The 21,590-nt window shown below is 38.0% G+C and overlaps 1 protein-coding gene across 1 annotated transcript in view; it reads right to left on the bottom strand.

The window, feature by feature from the left end:
- Positions 1 to 21,590, bottom strand: part of LOC142750387 (dynein axonemal heavy chain 3-like) — a 1,255,980-nt gene that overhangs the window by 1,008,747 nt on the left and 225,643 nt on the right. The window contains exons 5-6 of the mRNA XM_075859390.1: positions 2,985 to 3,496; positions 2,575 to 2,707 (exon numbers count right to left, since the gene is read on the bottom strand). Coding sequence (XP_075715505.1) covers positions 2,575 to 2,707; positions 2,985 to 3,496 — 645 coding nt within the window. The remainder of the gene's footprint in view (positions 1 to 2,574; positions 2,708 to 2,984; positions 3,497 to 21,590) is intronic.

Here is a 21,590-nt window from a genome sequence, read left to right as displayed (position 1 = left end):
CATCCATCTGCAACAGCAGTAGATGGTACCATATGAAACATGAAATAAGGCTCATTAATTATTAAACCTATGTGACCTCAGTACAGTCTACAGAGTGTAAACATAATCACAAATTAGATGACGGAACATTGTTGTTTAATATTTCATCTATGCTGTGAACAGCACGTCGCTATGTCATATACTGCTGTTATAAAGAATGCTAATGCTGAAATAATAGTATCCCACATGAAAAGGTCCTAGAGGTTTCTTAGCCAGACTGATTCTCAGAAATAATGTGTATTTTTCTGTCTCACTGTGTTTGCTCTAAAGCTGGTATCAGCCTGGATACAACACTGTACTAGAAAGTTACACTCGTATATGGAACAAAGAACATTGTTCCAGGGAAATGTAACATTAGCTTTGACTTTACATGAAAATCAGTTTCCTTACCTACAAATTAAATGAAAACAGAAATATCAGTGGTCTTCTCTATTGTCCTACCACCATGCTGTCTTGCCACCATGGAGATTGTATCTATATTGTGTGTTACTGTGTGCCTGTTACAGCTGTGACACTAATCTGCCTTTGCAGAGAAATACAAGGGGGTGGAGGAAGAGAGAAGTGATAGCCTGCTGACTTCTAAACTGGGAACCAAAACCTCAGGCCAAGTCAAGGCTGAGTGGAAGCGACATTAGGTAAATGCTTCAAAGTTCTGTCCTTCATCAAGAAGCTATGCAGCGTTTTTGGCTCTTTTCTTTTAATCAAAGGTAGACTGTCATTAGGGATTCTCGTTGAATCCTGTCTAACAGAGACAGACCTTATACAGATTGCTGGTGTCTGCCAAGTAGCCCATAAAGCGTACAGGTAACTATTGTTCCACAGGCAGACATGAAGCCAACCGCTTCAGTCTTTGACAGATCTCAGCAAGAAAATGCCCAGGTTTTCTTTTTAACACATAATTGACTGAGATTTGGCTACTGTTTCTTTCACAGTAGTACAATAGCTGGTCAGCAGAATGCTACTCTGATCAAGTAGTAGATAGAATACATTATAGAGCTGGCAGATGTTAGGCTCATTAAATACGGTTGCATTTGTGGCGTAATTTATTATATTATATTGAAAAATGAACGTTATCGGCTTTATTATTTCGAATATTCATGCTAGTGTTATTTAGACATAACCGTCTCTTGTGTATTATGCCTTACATTAAACTTGACTCTAAAAATAATCTTCTTACACTGAAAAGAAACTAGAGTATGTGAGTACATTTAATGTTAGAAAATTTAAACTATCCTAAAAATATAAAGATGAAGGCACTAAAACTACACACCATGTTTTATTACATTGATATGTAACATACAGATATGCATTAGCAAAGTCCCTATGTTTTAACACATTTATATTAAACTGTAACAGAAACATAAAAGGCAAATGGAAATAATGTATGGATTCTGTTTAACAGATCAGTGAGACAATGTGGCATGCATTTCCATGGACCTATTTATACCTGTAATGCAAATAATACTGATTGTAATACTGTAAAGAAAAACGTATCATTATATCTAAGGAACAAAATGTAACTAAAAATTGTAATACAAATAATCAAAATGTTTGCCATGTGTGACAGAATAGGGCTGATTATTCTTTGAGTGATATCATATACTGTATTAAGCAAACATATTTTATACATCAAGCCAAGGATGCTTGCTCTTGCGTGAACCTTTTCCATCTATTGTAAGGAAACAGGCATACCTCTTGTATTCCAGTTTTATGACCCCAGATAACACTGTGTTAGTTAAGCTTTACACTTGCCTACTCTCTTAATGCTATTTGACAAGCAGAAAGCAGGTCTTAAGGAAGTCAATGAATTTGTACAAAATCATCTAGAAGTGCTATGCGGACTGACAGATTACATAAAACAATCACATTGTAACTGTATTTTCTTTTGGAATATTTCTTAGGTTAAAATGATATTTTGAAAGGAGGGAGATGAAGTGACTCTTTCCTTACTACACCTTCTAAGGTAAGTGTGTCCCTGGCTTCTTACAATTAAACATATTAATAGAAAAGATTATTACAGAAAATTAGGTTTCTCCATGGGGACGTCATTTAATTGTAGTGTATTTTATTTACTACTTAATCAGCCGATCCATTATGTGAATCCTTCCTATTTAGCTTCTTTGTGGAAATAAATGTATAGAAATGCCTCCCTATTCTATCCAAATACAATAGAGGATATTTATCATTGAGACCAGACCTAGTAATTATGAGACGCAAAGCATACTTACTTAAACAGCGATTTGGAAACAGTGTGATAAATGTGAATTTGTTTAGATTAATGGACCATCTATACTTTGGACTTGTTGCTGAAAAGGCATTAACTTTGCAGCTGGACAACACATTGCTACTGGGATTACTGGAGATTAGCATTGCAAGCAAATTTTAGACTTAATAAACACATAAAATAAGATGAAATTACTAGTAATACAATGGTTACATGTGTTACTTAACATACAAGATGATGTGTTAAATGTAAGTGAAGAAAAATAAGTAGTATTTTTTCATGGAAGGTGACATATGTAGATGCCCTCGTACCTGTGTAGATGCCCTTCATTTGGTGAAGCTGGTCTGGAGAGGCCATGTGTGGAGTACGTTGGTGGAGGGAACAGTACAGATAGAGCTTCTTTGGTAGCTGCATCATGCTCTCTTCGGTCCTTTGCAGCACAAGCTTCAATTAAAGTACAAAGTGAAAAACATTGATTAAAAGTCATAATTAAAAATGTCAGATAAATTGTTTCAAAATATCAGAATAAAGTCTGCGCAACACATATCTGTCATTCACTTGGTTAAAAGCTGCATAATTCTAGAAAATGCAACCAAATATATTTGAAATTATGTTTTTACCATTATCGGGTAAAATCCTTTAAAATAATTGTGCTTGGTTAATGCAGGATTCCTAGGTAAGTGTGTCTTCTTGTATTATATGATATATTATTTTCACTTACCAAGGTGTTTGTCCTTCCTCTTCTTGCGAGCATTCGTAGAGACTGAATGGGTTTCAGGCTGAGTGGAGTGTTTAGTCCCATCCAGTTCCCTGTGCTGTTCACTTGCAGGTGGGCTGAAAGAATGACTGTCTTTGTCTGGAGCTACAGACAGTGGCCAGTGTAAGCCAAGGCTCTCTGCATTGTCTGATGATGTTGGAAGAAGTGGCAAACTCCTATGGGGAGACAGGTATTTGCTGCAGTCTGCAATCCAAACAGGTTCATTTGTGCTCTTATAATGACAGCAGCCTTGGTTTTTGTGTCTCGGGGTGTCTGTGCACTGAATCGAGGGATGTCTCTTCTCCTTAGTATTTATTTGCTTCTGGATTGGAGGGAGAGGTTCTGAGTTTCTCAGTCCAACATCAAAGGCAGGCATGCAATTGGATGATACACTGTTTTCTGACTGGCATTCAGTTCCCAAGGTTGCTGCATTGCTGAAAAACTCACAGTGGTCTTCATTCCAGGACCCAGGAGCTCTGTGTGATTTAAAAAATAATCATTTAAGAAGCAGACTTGCTCGACACTCCTCCCCTCATCACATTCTTGTTTTTTTCTAGTGCAAAACAGTAACTATATCAGAAAAGGGATCACTTAATAAAGCCAAGGTCAGATGATTTGAAAATAGCGTAATCTGCCATAACAAAACATTAACGACAACATCATACAAATTTATGAATTTTATTTCCCTGCAGTCACAAACATCAGACATTTATTCTAAAAAGAAAGCTGTTAGATCCTTCCTCCAGTTTCCATAGTGATTTCATTTTTCCCCCTTTTATCACAGATTGGCTGTAGAGCTACTAGTCTTTGTAGTTTAAAAGGCTTATGCTACCAACTGTCAATATAAAGAGCAAGTAAACACAATACAGTGGAAGCTGCCAATTGTTAGAAGAGTAACGTAAAAATGGACAGTGGTGGATAGAATATATATATACTGTAATACACAAAAACACACACAGACACATACACATACACACACACACACACACACACACACACACACACACACACACACACACACACACACATACACACAGACACATACACACAGATGTAGCAGGGCTGAGTCTGTCTATTTAGAAGAGCTCATTTGGCACAGCACATTTTGATATCACAATATTTTTTCAGTGCTTTTCTAGGCAAACCTACTGGGTTATTTTTATTCAGTGAGTTATCGATGTGCTTAAGAACAATAATACAAGCTCTACTATATCTCTAGATATGTCTGTATGTATATAGATAGGCAGACACACATAAACGCACACATAAATAAGCACACACATAACTAAACACACATACACTTAAACAAGTATCAAAAAAGCATAAAAGAGCAACCCTTATGTTTTACTACTGTCCTGCCCTGACAATTACTCAGATACATGTGTGTTAAACATACCGTTGTTCCCAAGTCAATAAAACAGTCTTTGCCCATGAAATGTATGAGTGTAAAGATTAAACATTCCAATTAAATGTGACTTCTAATCCTCACTTATGAGACTAATAACCAGGATCCGGTGTGGTCGGCTCAACTCTTCATTATTAAATTCAAATTTAAAAGCTTTTTCTTTGCACTCAACAATGGACTGCACATGAAATCTATTGATTTTCTGTCATCGTTTGATATACGCGATAAAAATTGGCTTCCAGCTTTAAATCCTTAGCATTGACATGAAGCTGTACACTGCATGGCTACAGTCAGCAGCCGCTTCTTAAAGCTGTATGCAGCCAGGCTTTAAATATGCAAGTATTATATGGTGTACGGTAATTGATGCTATGCGTGCACACCATCTCTCAAGAAAAAGAAGCTGATGGCAGATAAAGTTTGCATCGCCTACTCCCTTTCTCAGGAATGTCAGTTTAGATGAGAGCTGGATACAAGCTTTGTGTCTTTACTACTCAGAATATTAGAAGATGTAAAACTGAAAAGACTGGTAAAAATATTCTCCCATGCATGATTAACTCAGCATACAGTGACGGGAAGCAACTCTAAGGAGTAATAAAGTAAGGGATTCATTAACATCTTAAGGCACACAACATGTCGCAAGTACGTTTACAAAACCGGGCAGATATTTCAAAATTGTTATATGGCATATCAGAAGTAAAAACCCTACTATACAAATGTGTCCACCCTAACCCTTGCTTGAATTTGGATAAGGACTCCAATTTCTCATGAAAAAAATTCAATGCAGTATCACGATATGCCAGAAAAACACTTGACAGGCTGCAATTAATATCATAACCACTGGATGGCCACACAGAGACACATATAGCTTAGACATCTCATGACAGAGTATCGTGAAATCATGCTTTTTTTTTTTCAAAGTTGGTTATCTCGGACTACACATCTCAGGATAGGTAAGGAAGGACACGTATGCATTAATATTGCAAGTGTGATAATATGGACACCTAATTCGGTAGATTGTGTAGGAGTCAAAATATAATGACTTTGACAGGGTAGAATCTTAGGCTTACAGTCTAGTGGACAACAGAGAATGGCCCTATTGCAAAATCTGGAATAAAGCCCCGTTCTGCTATGACCAACATCACCAATAAGCAGAAAATAAAGTTTTGATTATTACACTATGTATTGTCCCCTGTGTTGGTAACTCTTTCTTAGCCTAATAGCTCTGTGATTTCCATTATCAACTACTTCTGTCCTCCTTCTCATGAACATTCATTCTTTCTATTCTCTTGCATTATTAAGATTCTTGTACTTTCTCAGCTGCAGTAACATAGTGATCACTAATTACCCCTTACCCCTGAGGTGGCTTTAACATTGGTCGTGGGCTTCTTAACAGTGGCTCTGCCTGCTACTCTAAGAAATATGCCATTGTGAATTAAAGGGGTTTTCCATGTTCTAACAACTGATGACCTATCCACCGGAAAAGTCATCAGTATATGATTGGTTCGGATCTGACACCCCACACCATTGAGCTGATCCAAAAATTACATTGCAATAATATATTTATGTGAAACAAAGTCACTTACTAATATACTTTAATTACAAATTCTGTACTAAATGGTGCAGTTCAAACCTCGTGAATTGTTCCCGTAAGTGCTGGATCTTTTCTAATAGTGATGACGCTCCGACACAACCCCATGTGACTGAGGGCTTGCTTCATGTGCTGTTTGTGAACATGACCGCAAGGGGCTGTCACATTGTCTATTGATTGAGTTACAAGCATGGCATCAGCTAGCGCTTTGCTCGGGACTCCAGCACTGCTCCCGACATCCAAATTTGGTCAATTCAGGAGTATCCTATCGCTGGATCCCGAGCAGAGCATCAGCTGATGCTCTGCCTGGGGACTCCAGTACTGCTGCCGAAGTCACTGCCCATATATGGACAGTGACGTTGGCAAAAGTGCTGTAGTCCCCAGGCAGAGCATCAGCTGATGCTCTGCTCGGGATCTCCAGCGATAGGATACTCCTGAATTGACCAAATATGGATGTCGGGATCAGAGTTGGAGTCCCAAGCAAAGCGCTAGCTGATGTTCTGCTTGGGACTCAAGCAATAGGCAATGTGACAGCCCCTTGCGGTCATGTTCACGAACAGCACATGAAGCAAGCCTTCAGTCACATCCGGCCGTGTCGCAGTGTCATCACTATTAGAAAAGATCCAGCACTTCCGGGAACAATTCACGAGGTTTGAACTGCAACATTTAGTACAGAATTTTAAATTAAAATATATTAGTTACTTTGTTTCACATAAATATATTATTGCAATGCAATTTTTGTTCTCCGGATAACCCCTTTAAATACAATTTTGATTAAAGAGGCTCTGTCACCAGATTTTGCAACCCCTATCTGCTATTGTAGCAGATAGGCGCTGCAATGTAGATTACAGTAACGTTTTTATTTTTAAAAAACGAGCGTTTTTGGCCAAGTTATGACCATTTTTGTAGTTATGCAAATGAGGCTTGCAAAAGTCCAAGTGGGTGTGTTTAAAAGTAAAAGTCCAAGTGGGCGTGTATTATGTGCGTACATCGGGGCGTGTTTAATACTTTCACTAGCTGGGCGCTCTGAAGAGAAGTATCATCCACTTCTCTTCAGAACGCCCAGCTTGTGACAGTGCAGATCTGTGACGTCACTCACAGGTCCTGCATCGTGACGGCCACATCGGCACCAGAGGCTACAGTTGATTCTGCAGCAGCATCAGCGTTTGCAGGTAAGATCGACTTACCTGCAAACGCTGATGCTGCTGCAGAATCAACTGTAGCCTCTGGTGCCGATGTGGCCGTCACGATGCAGGACCTGTGAGTGACGTCACAGATCTGCACTGTCAGAAGCTGGGCGTTCTGAAGAGAAGAGGATGTTACTTTTCTTCAGAGCGCCCAGCTAGTGAAAGTATTAAACACGCCCCGATGTACGCACATAATACACGCCCACTTGGACTTTTACTTTTAAACACACCCACTTGGACTTTTGCAAGCCTCATTTGCATAACTACAAAAATGGTCATAACTTGACCAAAAATGCTCGTTTTTTAAAAATAAAAACGTTACTGTAATCTACATTGCAGCGCCTATCTGCTGCAATAGCAGATAGGGGTTGCAAAATCTGGTGACAGAGCCTCTTTAAATACCTATATGTACCTCTATGTAAGTATATTTTTACATTGCTTATTACATCCTGGACTTTCTTCAATAATATAAACTGTAATGTACTTTAAACTGGATTTTTCCCTAGCACACATGTATGAAATCAGCTTCCTCATTTAAGAGGCTCCAATTTCCATTTATGTTAATATAGGGCAGAGCGGGAAGAGACTTGAAGTACTGCTGACATTTACTTCCTCCCTGTTGGTGTCAGCTGTAGGGATAGATAGATAGATAGATAGATAGATAGATAGATAGATAGATAGATAGATAGATAGATCCTCAGCTTCCTCACCCAGCACAATGTCCTCCACCAAAGCCAAGCTGGGTTCATGCCAAACCACCGCACCACTGACCACATCTACACCCTGCGCAGCCTCATCAAGAGCCACGTCCACAATACAAAGCATGGGAAGATTTACGCCTGTTTTGTGGACTTTAAGAAGGCCTTTGACTCAGTGTGGCACCCGGGCCTATTCCTGAAACTGCTGGAGAGCGGAACAGGAGGTAAAACCTATGACGTCATCAGAAGCTCCTACACAGAGAACAGATGCAGCGTGAAGGTGAACGGGAGAAGAACGGCTGATTTCCAGCAGAGCCGAGGAGTCAGACAAGGCTGCAGCCTCAGTCCAACACTCTTCAACATCTACATCAATGAACTGGCCACAGCTCTGGAATCCTCCTCAGCACCAGGTCTCGCCCTCCATGACACCCAGGTGAAATTCCTGTTGTATGCAGATGACCTTCTGTTACTATCACCAACCTTGAAAGGTCTCCAAGACAACCTGCAAATCCTAGAAAAATTCAGCTCCACGTGGGCACTACCCATCAATGCAAAGAAAACCAACATCATGGTGTTCCAGAAGAAAAACTCAAAATCCCCCAGGCACCCGACCTTCACACTAAATAACGCCACAATCACAGCGACCGACAGGTACACTTACCTGGGCCTAGAAATCAACCAATCAGGAAGCTTTAAACAAGCCATAGAGATACTGAAAGACAAGGCGTGCAAAACCTTCTATGCCATCAGAAGAAAACTCTATCACCTCAAACCACCAGTGACGGTCTGGCTGAAAATCTTCGACTCCATCATCTCCCCAATCCTCCTGTATGCCAGTGAAGTCTGGGGTCCGGACACATACCCAGACTGGTCAAGGTGGGATTCCAGCCCAACAGAAATCTTCCACCTAGAATTCTGCAAACACCTTCTCCAAGTCCATCGGAGCACCACAAATAGTGCCTGTCGGGCAGAACTAGGCAGATTCCCACTAAACCTCACAATCCAGAAGAGGGCGCTATCATTCTGGGCCCATCTACACAGCATCAGGCAAAGTTCCTATCACCATAAAGCCCTGCTACACCAAGGGGTCCCAGGTAAACCAGGCCCCCCAGAACATCTCACCCTGACCCGGCCTGAAGAAAATGTCACTCAGCGCGGCCTCACAAAAGCCGAAATCAAGGAGACAATAAACAAAGGCCAAGAGGAGTATATCAGTGACTGGAGGAACGACATAAAGACATCCCAGAAACTGACAATATACCGGAGTCTACAGCGGGAATATAAACTGGCGCCATATCTGGAGAAACTGCCAAACCCCAGAGACAGACAGATCCTGAGCCGCTACAGACTGAGCGCCCACAACCTGCTCATCGAATCCGGGCACCACAGACAGACCTACAAGCCCAGGGAGAGCCGACTGTGCCAACAGTGCGACCAGGAGGCCGTGGAGGATGAGGCCCACTTCCTGCTACACTGCTCCAAATACTCAGCAGTGAGGGACACTCACTTCAGGAAACTCTCTGATCTCTTACCGGACTTCAGCTCCATGGAAGAGGAAGAGAAACTCTACATCCTGCTGGGTGAAGAGGAAACCACAGTGGGCACAGCGGCACAATATGTCACTGCATGCCATAAACTGAGAGAGACATGATATGCCATGGACTTGTATAACCCCGACCCTAGATGTGTCCCTATCCCCAAGCCCTCAGCCCCTATCCCTCATTCCCTTAGTTCTTACTTGCTTTGGCAATGCTAATATGTATTTGGTCCTGCCAATAAAGCTTCTTTGAATTTGAATTTGAATTTGATAGATAGATAGATAGATAGATAGAACATTTTGTATCATTTAGTTGGAATGTGCTGTTCATTTTTTGTTGTGTTTATGGGATCCATATATGTGGGGTTAGTGACTGCCTCCACTTGTTGTTCTTGCACTCCTCCCATTCTGCCCTGGGTGATTTTAATCAGTTCAATGCTGGATCCTACCATCCCCAGGTATATATGTAGGCTTAGTCCCAGTTCTGGGTGTATGTGCAGCGTAGGTTCCCACCTTACAGAGGTCGCCTTATCGTGGCAGGTGGGCTAACACTTTTTGATCAAAATGTGCACTAAGAACCTCCCTATTTGTAAGTAGATTTAGGTTTAGTGCATATTTATTTATATTTAGTGGTTTAGGTGGCATTAGTGTCGCAGGGTGTTGTCGCCATTTTATGTCAGATAGATAGATAGATAGATAGATAGATAGATAGATAGATAGATAGATAGATAGATAGATAGATAGATAGATAGATAGATAGATAGATAGATAGATAGATAGATAGATAATGAGATAGATAATGAGATAGATGATGATAGATAGATAGATAGATAGATAGATAGATAGATAGATAGATAGATAGATAGATAGATAGATAGATAGATTTATTTGAGATAGATAGATATATTTTAGACAGATAGAAGATAGATAGATAGATAGATAGATAGATAGATAGATAGATAGATAGATAGATAGATAGATAGATAGATAGATAGATAGATAGATAGATAGATAGATATTAGATAGATAGATGATAGATAGATAGATAGATAGATAGATAGATAGATAGATAGATAGATAGATAGATAGATAGATAGATAGATAGATAGATAGATAGATAGATAGATAGATATTAGATAGATAGATAGATAGATAGATAGATAGATAGATAGATAGATAGATAGATAGATAGATAGATTTATTTGAGATAGATAGATATATTTTAGACAGATAGAAGATAGATAGATAGATAGATAGATAGATAGATAGATAGATAGATAGATAGATAGATAGATAGATAGATAGATAGATAGAGAGAGAGAGAGAGAGAGAGATAGATAGATAGATAGATAGATAGATAGATAGATAGATAGATAGATAGATAGATAGATGATAGATAGATAGATAGATAGATAGATAGATAGATAGATAGATAGATAGATAGATAGATAGATAGATAGATAGATAGATAGATAGATAGATAGATAGATAGATAGATAGATGCACGCCTCCCCTACAAAATGTCATGGTTAATCACGATTCTTAATGATTGTACATTCAGATATTCAGTAACATTATTTTAGGGAAAGGAATAAGATGTGCTCTGCTGGTTTTCTCTACTCATGAGGTCCACTATTCTTCATTTAAATGATGCTAAATCTATCAAAATGACATTAATTTATGCAGAAAGAGTAAACATTGTAATGGACGAATATGCATGCTGATACACAGGGCGAGGAAGCATCAATATTGCATAAAGGAATTTGCATAGCAGGAAACAAGGCAAGTGTTAAAGTGATGCTCTGGTGAAGGCCATGTAAAGACGTACAGGATTAAAGCAGCACAAGGTATTAAAGGCCACATTAGACCCTCTTGTGAGTGATGACACAGATGCAGAATGTTTCTTGTCAAAAGCTTGTGTTTCCATTGATTTTTTTTCTGCTGGAATCGATCATTATGTCAGGAAGCAGAACTTGTAAAATAATAAAGGACTTTTTTTTTAAAGCAAACTATTGGTCACATTACACTTAATGCATAATAAATAACTATACATTTCTAGATTTTATAGTTTGCTTTATAGTTTTTGTACCCAACATTTTGCCAAATATAAAAATTTGCTTTAATGGCACACCAAAAAAGTATATACTGTTGTATATAGATTATAGACTGAAATAGCACCAGTGCCACTGTATTGAAATCAACAGGGTTTCAACCTCAGATATGCTGAGCTCACAAAACAGCAAGCAAAGGGCTGGCTCTGATCCAAGTGGTGAGGCACTTTTGTTCAGGGCCTTGGTGGCGGTCCGAGCTTACTACCCCCCACCAGTGTTATTTTCTGACATGTTACATTGACACGTCAGACAATAACTAGACTAGAGAATTCCTTTACAGAAACTGTATTTACTTAAAATTTTAGAAGTGTGATGCTCAATAGCAAAAATTTCAAGAGGAGAAGAGATAAGAAAGAAGTGGTATAGCAGCTAAGTGGAAATGCCTAAACTATTTTCTCAAGGAGATTATAGACAGTTTCCTAAATGTGAATTTATGGCTGCCAAGTCTCCAAAATTTGATCCGTAATATAAAATTGGGTTTGATACTATAGAACACTTTTTTAAGACCTAAGCCATTATTAACATATTCAAACTCCACAGGTATGGGGCATGTACTTGCAACCTAAATGGAGATTTGAGAGGTGAAATAGGAGAAGAGCTCTGTCAGTTGCACTCAGCCAATCAAACTAGTCGAAAAACATCCTAGTAATGCTGATTGGCTGAGAGCACCTGACTGACATTGTACTTTTTAGCTGCATACCGTGCACTCTGTGCCGCCTAAGAAATTCTGGATGTGGCAGCCGTAAGGTGAAAGCTCTTAGTGCCCACTGTTATAAGCCTTTATGAGTATATTATGTATCTTATTAGAGGATTTATAATATTTTATTTGGAGAATGGTATTTAAAGCTAAACGGTCACTTATAAAATGCTTTCTTAGTTAGGTGTAGTATATTTTAAATACAGGCGCTCTATCTGTCTGTGCCCTCAGATGGACGGAGCGCTGGTCCATCTTAGGGCAGTGGAGGGGGTGGGGTCGTATCTCAGACTTGCAGACAAAGGTCTCCATATGCAAGTGTGAGACAGCGCCGGTCATCTTGGATGCCGGACAATGGGACCGGAACGGGAACAGAGACAGGAACAAGCAAGAGAAGCCCACCAGGTATGCTAACAATTATTTTGCAGTTCATAGTTAATTTTTTGTTTTTTACTGGAGGGCCACTTTAAACATCAAACTAAAAGGTAACTTACAGTAAATACAGGGTTGTGAGCCTGCTGTATTAAGAAAAGTGAGTGATGGCTGCCTTGCTATGCATTATTATACAGAGGTGGATATCACTCACATGAGGAGAGGGGGGGTGAGGGGAAAGCTCTCTTATGAATACAGTGGACTCATAAGCACTGAATTCATTCTAGTTTGATATTTTTAAAAATCATGGCATAATTTTAATACCGTTTGACACAGACACATAAAGAACCTGTACTTACACTATAATATGCTGCTGTTAACTGCACTTCACAAAATCCCCTTTAAGCAACTCCATAATATATCATCTAAAGTCCGTTCAAAGTAAACGTTGCAGTAGTACTGAAAAATTAGTAAAATATTACATTTCATATATAAAGTTCAGATAAACAAACTAAGAAAAAGTTCTCCTTCTATATAAAATAACCAATGCCTACAAGTATTATACGGACTCCCTCCATAAAATGATGTACAGTCAATTATAATGAAGATCCTTATAGATGAGAATAAAAATGCTATATTCAACTTACTATAAAGAGCTCCCACAATGACTGCAACACAAAGCACATGGGTGTCTTTTACCCATGGCACCAACATAATATGAATGATAACGGGATTATTCAGAAAAGAGACAAGTTCTCTTAATGCATCACCATTAGCAGCTGGTGTTACCATAGCAACAATTATAGCTCTCCCTAAATATAAAATAGCTCTAAGGTGTGCCTCAGCCCAAAGTACTACTACTACAGCTCAAATGTAATCTAATATATATATATATATATATATATATACATACTATACTGTATATGATTGATCGAATGTATACATAGTAATAACTGATATCAATACGTACTGTATATATGTCTAATAATTATAGTAACAATCAAACAGCAAACTCGGATACTCTAATATTTATTGTCATTACTTCTATGTTTATATAAGAATGAGTTATATGAACTTTAGCTCCTCTATAACTTATTATTATGTCCTTGTCCTTGGTAACAGTTTTGCTTATACACTACTTGCAAACTCTCCCGTCTACCCGGGGAAATCTCCCAGGTGCCCCACATACTCACCTCTCCCGGATCCTGCACTGCATCAGGATGTTGTCTGCGGCGGCGATCGGGAACAGAGGGAGGCACAGGATTGGGGACAGAAGAGTAGCTGAACGTCTGGTTTGTGGTCTGTAAAGGGGTAGACTGGGGTCTTGTCTCCGTAAATAGAGGGAGTCTGGTCTGGGGTTTGTAAACAGGGGGATCTAGTCTGGGTGTGCATACAGGAGGGTTCTGGTCTGGAGTCTGTATAAAAGCGGGTACTGTCTTGGGGTCTATATACAGGGGGAATCTGGTGTCTGTATAAATGGATAGAATAGGATCTTTATATGTACTTAGGGGTTCTGGTGTGTGGTCTGTATTCATTTTGAGATGTGCTGAAGGGAGTCATATGTACTATTTCTGATTCAAATGCAGTAGGTTGGGGCCATGTCCTATATAAATGGGGCGGGGCATAAAAAAATACCATTTGCGTGCCACTTTTTGTACTCATCTTTGGAATTTTCCTGATGTCCATTCTCAAAAGTTGGCAAGTATGGCTTATACTGTAAGGCATACTCATCATATTTGTATGTACATTAAAATTCATGCCTCCGGTAAATACCATGATCATGTAGCAATCTGCCAGTCCACATTAATAATATGTTATTATTCACTACAAAGAGTAAGTATGAACAACAAAGCCATTAAGCCGAGCTGCCATTTCTTTATAGATAGTAATTCAATATTTCACAATGTAGACACTGGAGCAGATTTGCACTGTGAATGTGTGTAGCATTGCTCTCAAGAAAATGTGTCAAATAGAATTAAAAATTAAATACATTTACTGCACTTGTAAGCCTCATACATTTATATATTAGAAGAAAACATTATAGTTGTCAAACATCTATTAAAAGATCCATGGCATAGAATAAAATGTCATCTAGAAACCCTAAAATTTTGTAAATCTATAACATTTTTAGTTGTTTTTATCATGGTCTCGCTGCTTGTATCTCCAGTAATCAGATATGATCTGGGGTAAACTAGGAGCGTTCGATTTCCTAGCAGCGCCACCCGAGGGGAAATGAAGAATTACACATTCTATTGAAATCAATGCGCTGTTCATGTAATGCATGGATGTGCCTGGTCATCCAGAGTGACACTGTTTGCACTCACTCTCTGTTCTGGCTAATAGGTGTAGGTCTTCAATGAGGTAAAGCGTTATATCAGTCTCTAGAAGAAAAAAATGTATTCCTTGTATGATGAAGAGTAATACAATTTCCCAATATATATAAATATATATATATATATATATATATATATATATATATATATACATATGTATATTTTTAAATATATATATATATATATATATATATACATACACACACCTACACACATGTACACACACACAATATATATATATACATACACACTACCGTTCAAAAGTTTAGGGTCACTTAGAAATTTCCTTATTTTTGCAAGAAAAGCACAGTTTTTTTCAATGAAGATAACATTAAATGAATCAGAAATACACTCTATACATTGTTAATGTGCTAAATGACTATTCTAGCTTCAAACGTCTGGTTTTTAATGCAATGTCTACATAGGTGTATAGAGGCCCATTTCCAGCAACCATCACTCCAGTGTTCTAATGGTACATTGTGTTTGCTAACTGTGTTAGAAGGCTAATGGATGATTAGAAAACACTTGAAAACCCTTGTGCAATTATGTTAGCACCGCTGTAAACAGTTTTGCTGTTTAGAGGAGCTATAAAACTGACCTTCCTTTGAGCTAGTTGAGAATCTGGAGCATTACATTTGTGGGTTCGATTAAACTCTCAAAATGGCTAGAAAAAGAGAGCTTTCATGTGAAACTCGACAGTCTATTCTTATTCTTAGAAATGAAGGCTATTCCATGCGAGAAATTGCCAAGAAACTGAAGATTTCCTACAACGGTTTGTACTACTCCCTTCAGAGGACAGCACAAACAGGCTCTAACCAGAGTAGAAAGAGAAGTGGGAGGCCCCACTGCACAACTGAGCAACAAGACAAGTACATTAGAGTCTCTAGTTTGAGAAATAGACGCCTCACAGGTCCTCAACTGGCAGCTTCATTAAATAGTACCCACAAAACGCCAATGTCAACGTCTACAGTGAAGAGGCGACTCCGGGATGCTGGCCTTCAGGGCAGAGTGGCAAAGAAAAAGCCATATCTGAGACTGGCTAATAAAAGGAAAAAATTAATATGGGCAAAAGCACACAGACATTGGACAGAGGAAGATTGGAAAAAAGTGTTATGGACAGACGAATCAAAGTTTGAGGTGTTTGGATCACACAGAAGAACATTTGTGAGACGCAGAACAACTGAAAGGATGCTGGAAGAGTGCCTGACACCATCTGTCAAGCATGGTGGAGGTAATGTGATGGTCTGGGGTTGCTTTGGTGCTGGTAAAGTGGGAGATTTGTACAAGGTAAAAGGGATTTTGAATAAGGAAGGCTATCACTCCATTTTGCAACGCCATGCCATACCCTGTGGACAGCACTTGATTGGAGCCAATTTCATCCTACAACAGGACAATGACCCAAAGCACACCTCCAAATTATGCAAGAACTATTTAGGGAAGAAGCAGGTAGCTGGTATTCTATGTGTAATGGAGTGGCCAGCGCAGTCACCAGATCTCAACCCCATAGAGCTGTTGCGGGAGCAGCTTGACCGTATGGTACACAAGAAGTGCCCATCAAGCCAATCCAACTTGTGGGAGGGCCTTCTGGAAGCATGGGGTGAAATTTCTCCCGATTACCTCAGCAAATTCACAGCTAGAATGCCAAAGATCTGCAATGCTGTAATTGCTGCAAATGGAGCATTCTTTGACGAAAGCAAAGTTTGAAGGAGAAAATTATTATTTGAAATAAAAATCATTATTTCTAACCTTGTCAATGTCTTGACTATATTTTCTAGTCATTTTGCAACTCATTTGATAAATATAAGCGTGAGTTTTCATGGAAAACACAAAATTGTCTGGGTGACCCCAAACTTTTGAACGTTAGTTTTATATATATATATATATATATATATATATATATATATACTTTCTGTATCAATACCTGACAGTTTCAAGACCTCTGTTTGCTGTCATTTATAGATAACCTCAGAGACCTTATAGAAATCTTACTCATTCATTATTTACTTCCAGTAGATAAAGTCTGTCTATGGTCATGTGATGGACACACAAGTGCAGGACTAATTACAGTTACAGTATGTGTATCAGAGCTGTCTTGTTATGTGTCCATCACATGATCTTTAGACACTGATCAAATCAGATTACCACCTTAGCCATCCCTAGCTACAATGAATATCTGTAAAGAATCCATTATATTCAAAATGTGCAATTCCACAATTTGTGTTAAAAATGCACAGCAGATCTTGTTAAAAATATTAGAGTATACTGAATATTATGTGTATTTTTTTATATTTTTGTATTTTAATATAAAACTCTAATAAAAACGTCAGTGGCATTGAAAATATTTACATACTACTTTACCCACCAAACAAGCTTCAATACAATTTGTAATATCCGGAAAATGACTGGCTACCCTAGCATCAACTATAAAAACATTAAGTCTCACATTTTTAGGCAAGGTGGGATGTGACATTCTTCCTAAATTTTCTATTTTTCTAATAAGAATTCCTCTCTAATTATATAGTATTGTGGAAAAAAAAAAACAACAACCACAGTTTGTTACTCTTTGATATGTTTTAGCTTCAATTAGATATGTGTCCTTCTGTAACAGTAGAATATGATACTTCAGTGCTGGGGTTGCATCTTCCAAATATTGGGTGACTGGCCAAAATAATAAATCAAATTTATATATTTTATCTTATATAGAAAAATGTTTATTGTAATATCCCACTATGGATATTACTACAAATGTCAATTTACATAAAAACGAAATATTTTTTTTGTTAACGATTATTTCCTTTATTGAATAAAAAAACTTTGCAACACCAAATGGCTCTGCGTGAAAAAAGTAATTGTTCTCTTAGTTACTCAACAAATCAATTAACAAAATTCAATTGATAATTGGTTCCAATTAACTAGACACACCCATGCTTAATTACTGACAGCCCTGCTGAATCTAAACATTACTTAAATATAACCTTTCCAGCAATGTGAAGTAGGCTAAATGGCTCAATAAGCAGCACACTTAATCAAAAGAAATTCCTGGAGAAAATTATTGAAAAATGTAAATAAAAAATTTCCAAAGATTAACCCTTTTATGACCAAGGGACATTGATACCCCTGTGTCCAGGTCAAATTTTCAATTTCTAACATGCACTTCCTTAAATGATAATATCTTTGCAACCGCTTTGAATATCACTATTTTTACTTTGGTTTTTTTACAAGACTTATGAGGCTTTAATTTTCTAGATTAGCTTAATTAATTCCATGTTTTAAATTTTTATTATGAGCAGACAAATCACAAAAAATGTGAAAAAGAACACTTTTGTCATTTTTTAAATATATTTTTCTGTTATTTGTGTGTGTGTGTGTGTGTGTGTGTATATATATATATACATACACACTGTTGTAGCTCTTTAACAGTAAGGGTATATGCACACGTAAACTGCATTTACGTCTGAAATTACAGAGCTGTTTTCAGCTGTTCTCAGACGTAATTGCTCGCACCTCGTCATTGAAGGCCGTAATTTAGAGCTGTTCTTCATTGAATTCAATGAAAAACGGCTCAAATTACATCCAAAGAAGTGTCCTGCACTTCTTTGACGAGGCAGTCATTTTACGCGTCGTCATTTGACAGCTGTCAAGCGACGACGCGTAAATGACAGGTCGTCTGCACAATACGTCGGCAAATCCATTCAAATGAATGGGCAGATGTTTGACGACGTATTGGAGCCGTATTTTCAGGCGTAAATCGAGGCATAATACGTCTCGGTTACGCCTGAAAATAGGTTTTGTGAACCCAGCCTTAGCATTCTTCACCCTCCAGGAGAGAGAAGAAAACGAAAGAGTTAGAACAATACTTTCAGGACCTTATCTGCCCCCGATAATGAACACACTAGCTCCGTTATCTCTCGGCTTCTGCCGGACGGAGGGAGAAGGATGGGGGAGGTGTCGACACACACGGGCAGAGGGATAAGTGCAGACTGCTCCATTGTGAGCAGCGCTGCACTTGTAATTTTAGTTTCATTTAAAAAAACACATGTTTGTTTTATGAAACTAAGTCAAAGAGGTGTCGGCACTTGTATAGAAAGCCGACACATAGACTGGTGCAAAGCTGCTCACGCTGAAGCCGCTTCTGCACTCATTAAACCCAGATGAAAACTGAAAACATCTATATACGTGCTAACTGCACGGGACATTGGCAGTTGGAACATATATAGCCGTATGGCAGTTGTGAAGGGGTTAAAAATATTTTTATAAATCAGGAAAGAGCTAAATGCTTTTATAGCACTGAACATGCATGTATTAACTTTCCCCTGTGCCTTGTGTCACTAAGTATGGCCTTTTTTCTGTTATTTTAAGTATCCTATTTTCTATAAACACAGACTGTACAAACATACTGTATATACCCACGCATGCACACTAGGAAAACGTACAGAAGAATTGAGACCCATATTAGCAATGCAGCTTTTACAGTATACTTTTTGCAATCCACTGTCAAGTCTTTTACATCAAGAATAATGTAAAAGACAAAATAAATGCAATGGTTTTCTTTTTATTAATAGTTCAAATACAGTACAAAGATCTTGATAAATCAGCTAACAATATAATAGGTGAATGTACAAGCTCTATATCGTCAAATATATATTTAGATTTATTTAAACACAAGTTAGCCAGAAAAAGTGCTACTATGTAACTTATGACAAATAAACGAGATCTGCACTCTATTTTTATGACAATATGTTAATATTGAGACTAGTAATGACATTCCCAAGACAAATTGATTTTAAATTAACATATTTTAGATACAGTGCTACGATGTAAACAGACAAAAGCATTAGAAACAGCATGTATTATATGAAAGCATTCGGAACGGATCAGATCTCTTCTCATTCATACTCTTAGCATGGATATTAAATAAGCATGTATCTCACAGGGCACGTGTGAAAAGTCACTAGCACAGTGTTGGCCAAATTCAAGTAATGTGGGGAATTGTAGGAAATAATCTCAGCATGAAAAATAATGGACCGTTGAAAAATGTTTCAAATCTTAAAGTTTAAAGGAGTTGTCCAGTTTTAACAACCTCTTTTCTAAGGTCACGTAACATCCAGCTCATTATTGGTACCTATTCCTGCAATTATCAATTTGTATTGCCACGGGAACCTTCTATTAAATTCATTGCTTTACTGCATCCTCCAAAAAGTTTATGCAACAGCTTTTTTTATTAAGGGAGTTTCCTCTTGGATTTTTTTCTTTTTTACCTTGTGTCTCAGTGTTCTGCTTCTCCTCTCCTTCATCTCATCTGAGGAAAAGTGCCCATCACCTGCAAAGCACTGTTAACGGTGAAGGACACCTCAGCTACTGGGCCCTATAGCCTGCTGGTCCCTTGGTCCACACATACACTAGGGAGGTGGCCAGTTGGTTTACCGTTGACCACATGGGAGAGAAGGTGTGCTCTATCAGTTGTTAAGCCCCATAGCAAATGCAATGGCTGTTACCCCGGTAGTTATGTCCTTGTACATGAATAGCTGGATAGTTTATATCTCGTTCCCCACTTTACCTTATTCCCTCATTCGATTTTCATTTTTTGAATAATGTTGAATCTCCCTATCAAAGCACTTGGATGCCCTTTCTTATAATCCCCACTTTCCAACTCTTGTGAATAAACCTGGCATATAATTGTAGTTCACTTTATTTGGCTTTTTTGCAAGATCCGACAATATGCTGAAATCAGAAAAGTTGTAACCGAAGAAAAATATTACTACTTCAGATAAGAAGGACTACTGTTTAATTATCTACAAAATGTTACTATTTTAATTACTATTCTTAATGCCAGTCACTATTTTCTTTAACATAACTAACATAGAAGTAAGCGAACTAGAGATAATGGAATCTAATTTGGGAAGGACAGACCCTTTCTATGTACCTAGCATATCGCAAGATGTTGTCTAAAGCAGTCAATCTTTTGAAGCATATAAACCTGTTAATGTTGCAGTATACAGTATATTTTGTTTTTTAATATGTGTGATCCTAATAAGTAATACTGTAAGGCAACAGGGTTACCCAAACCATAAATTACAATTTGTTTCACAAATTGAAGTATCTGCAAACAGAGATACTGTATAAAAAACACTAACATAGTTCACAGACTTTTTCTCAAGTGTCATCCAGCTCATAATGTGATAATCTAATATGTAGGTGTGTGAACATCAGTGGACAGTGTAAAACAAAGAAAAATCCAAAATGTGTTTGCAATTCAGCAGAGCACAGTGTGACGTGACACTACTACTAAGTTGTGCAGGGTATGAAGAACACTAATGTGTTTTGGCAATGGGACTAAAGAGATACAAATGGGACTAAAGAGATACAATATTAAAAATTGAAAAAATATGAACCAGGCAATACATTAGTATGGTTTACAGAGGGGCATACAGGACTAGATAGATAGTTTACCTCATGTAAATTATATTACAGAACAAACATTTACACTTGAATACAAAGTTCTAAGAAGGCACTTTCGCGTCCTGGAATTTGGGCCTATGATGTCTTGTAGCTGGGAGTCATATTTAAATCTTTGCTAACCTAGATTGCATGGTACTACTTAAACTACATTTCACATTTATAGGGCCAGTTTTATAGAATATGGGG

The sequence above is a fragment of the Rhinoderma darwinii genome, chromosome 3 (genome assembly GCF_050947455.1).
Source record: "Rhinoderma darwinii isolate aRhiDar2 chromosome 3, aRhiDar2.hap1, whole genome shotgun sequence".
NCBI classification, from domain to species: Eukaryota; Metazoa; Chordata; class Amphibia; order Anura; family Rhinodermatidae; genus Rhinoderma; species Rhinoderma darwinii.
This window is presented reverse-complemented; position numbering and strand designations above follow the sequence as displayed.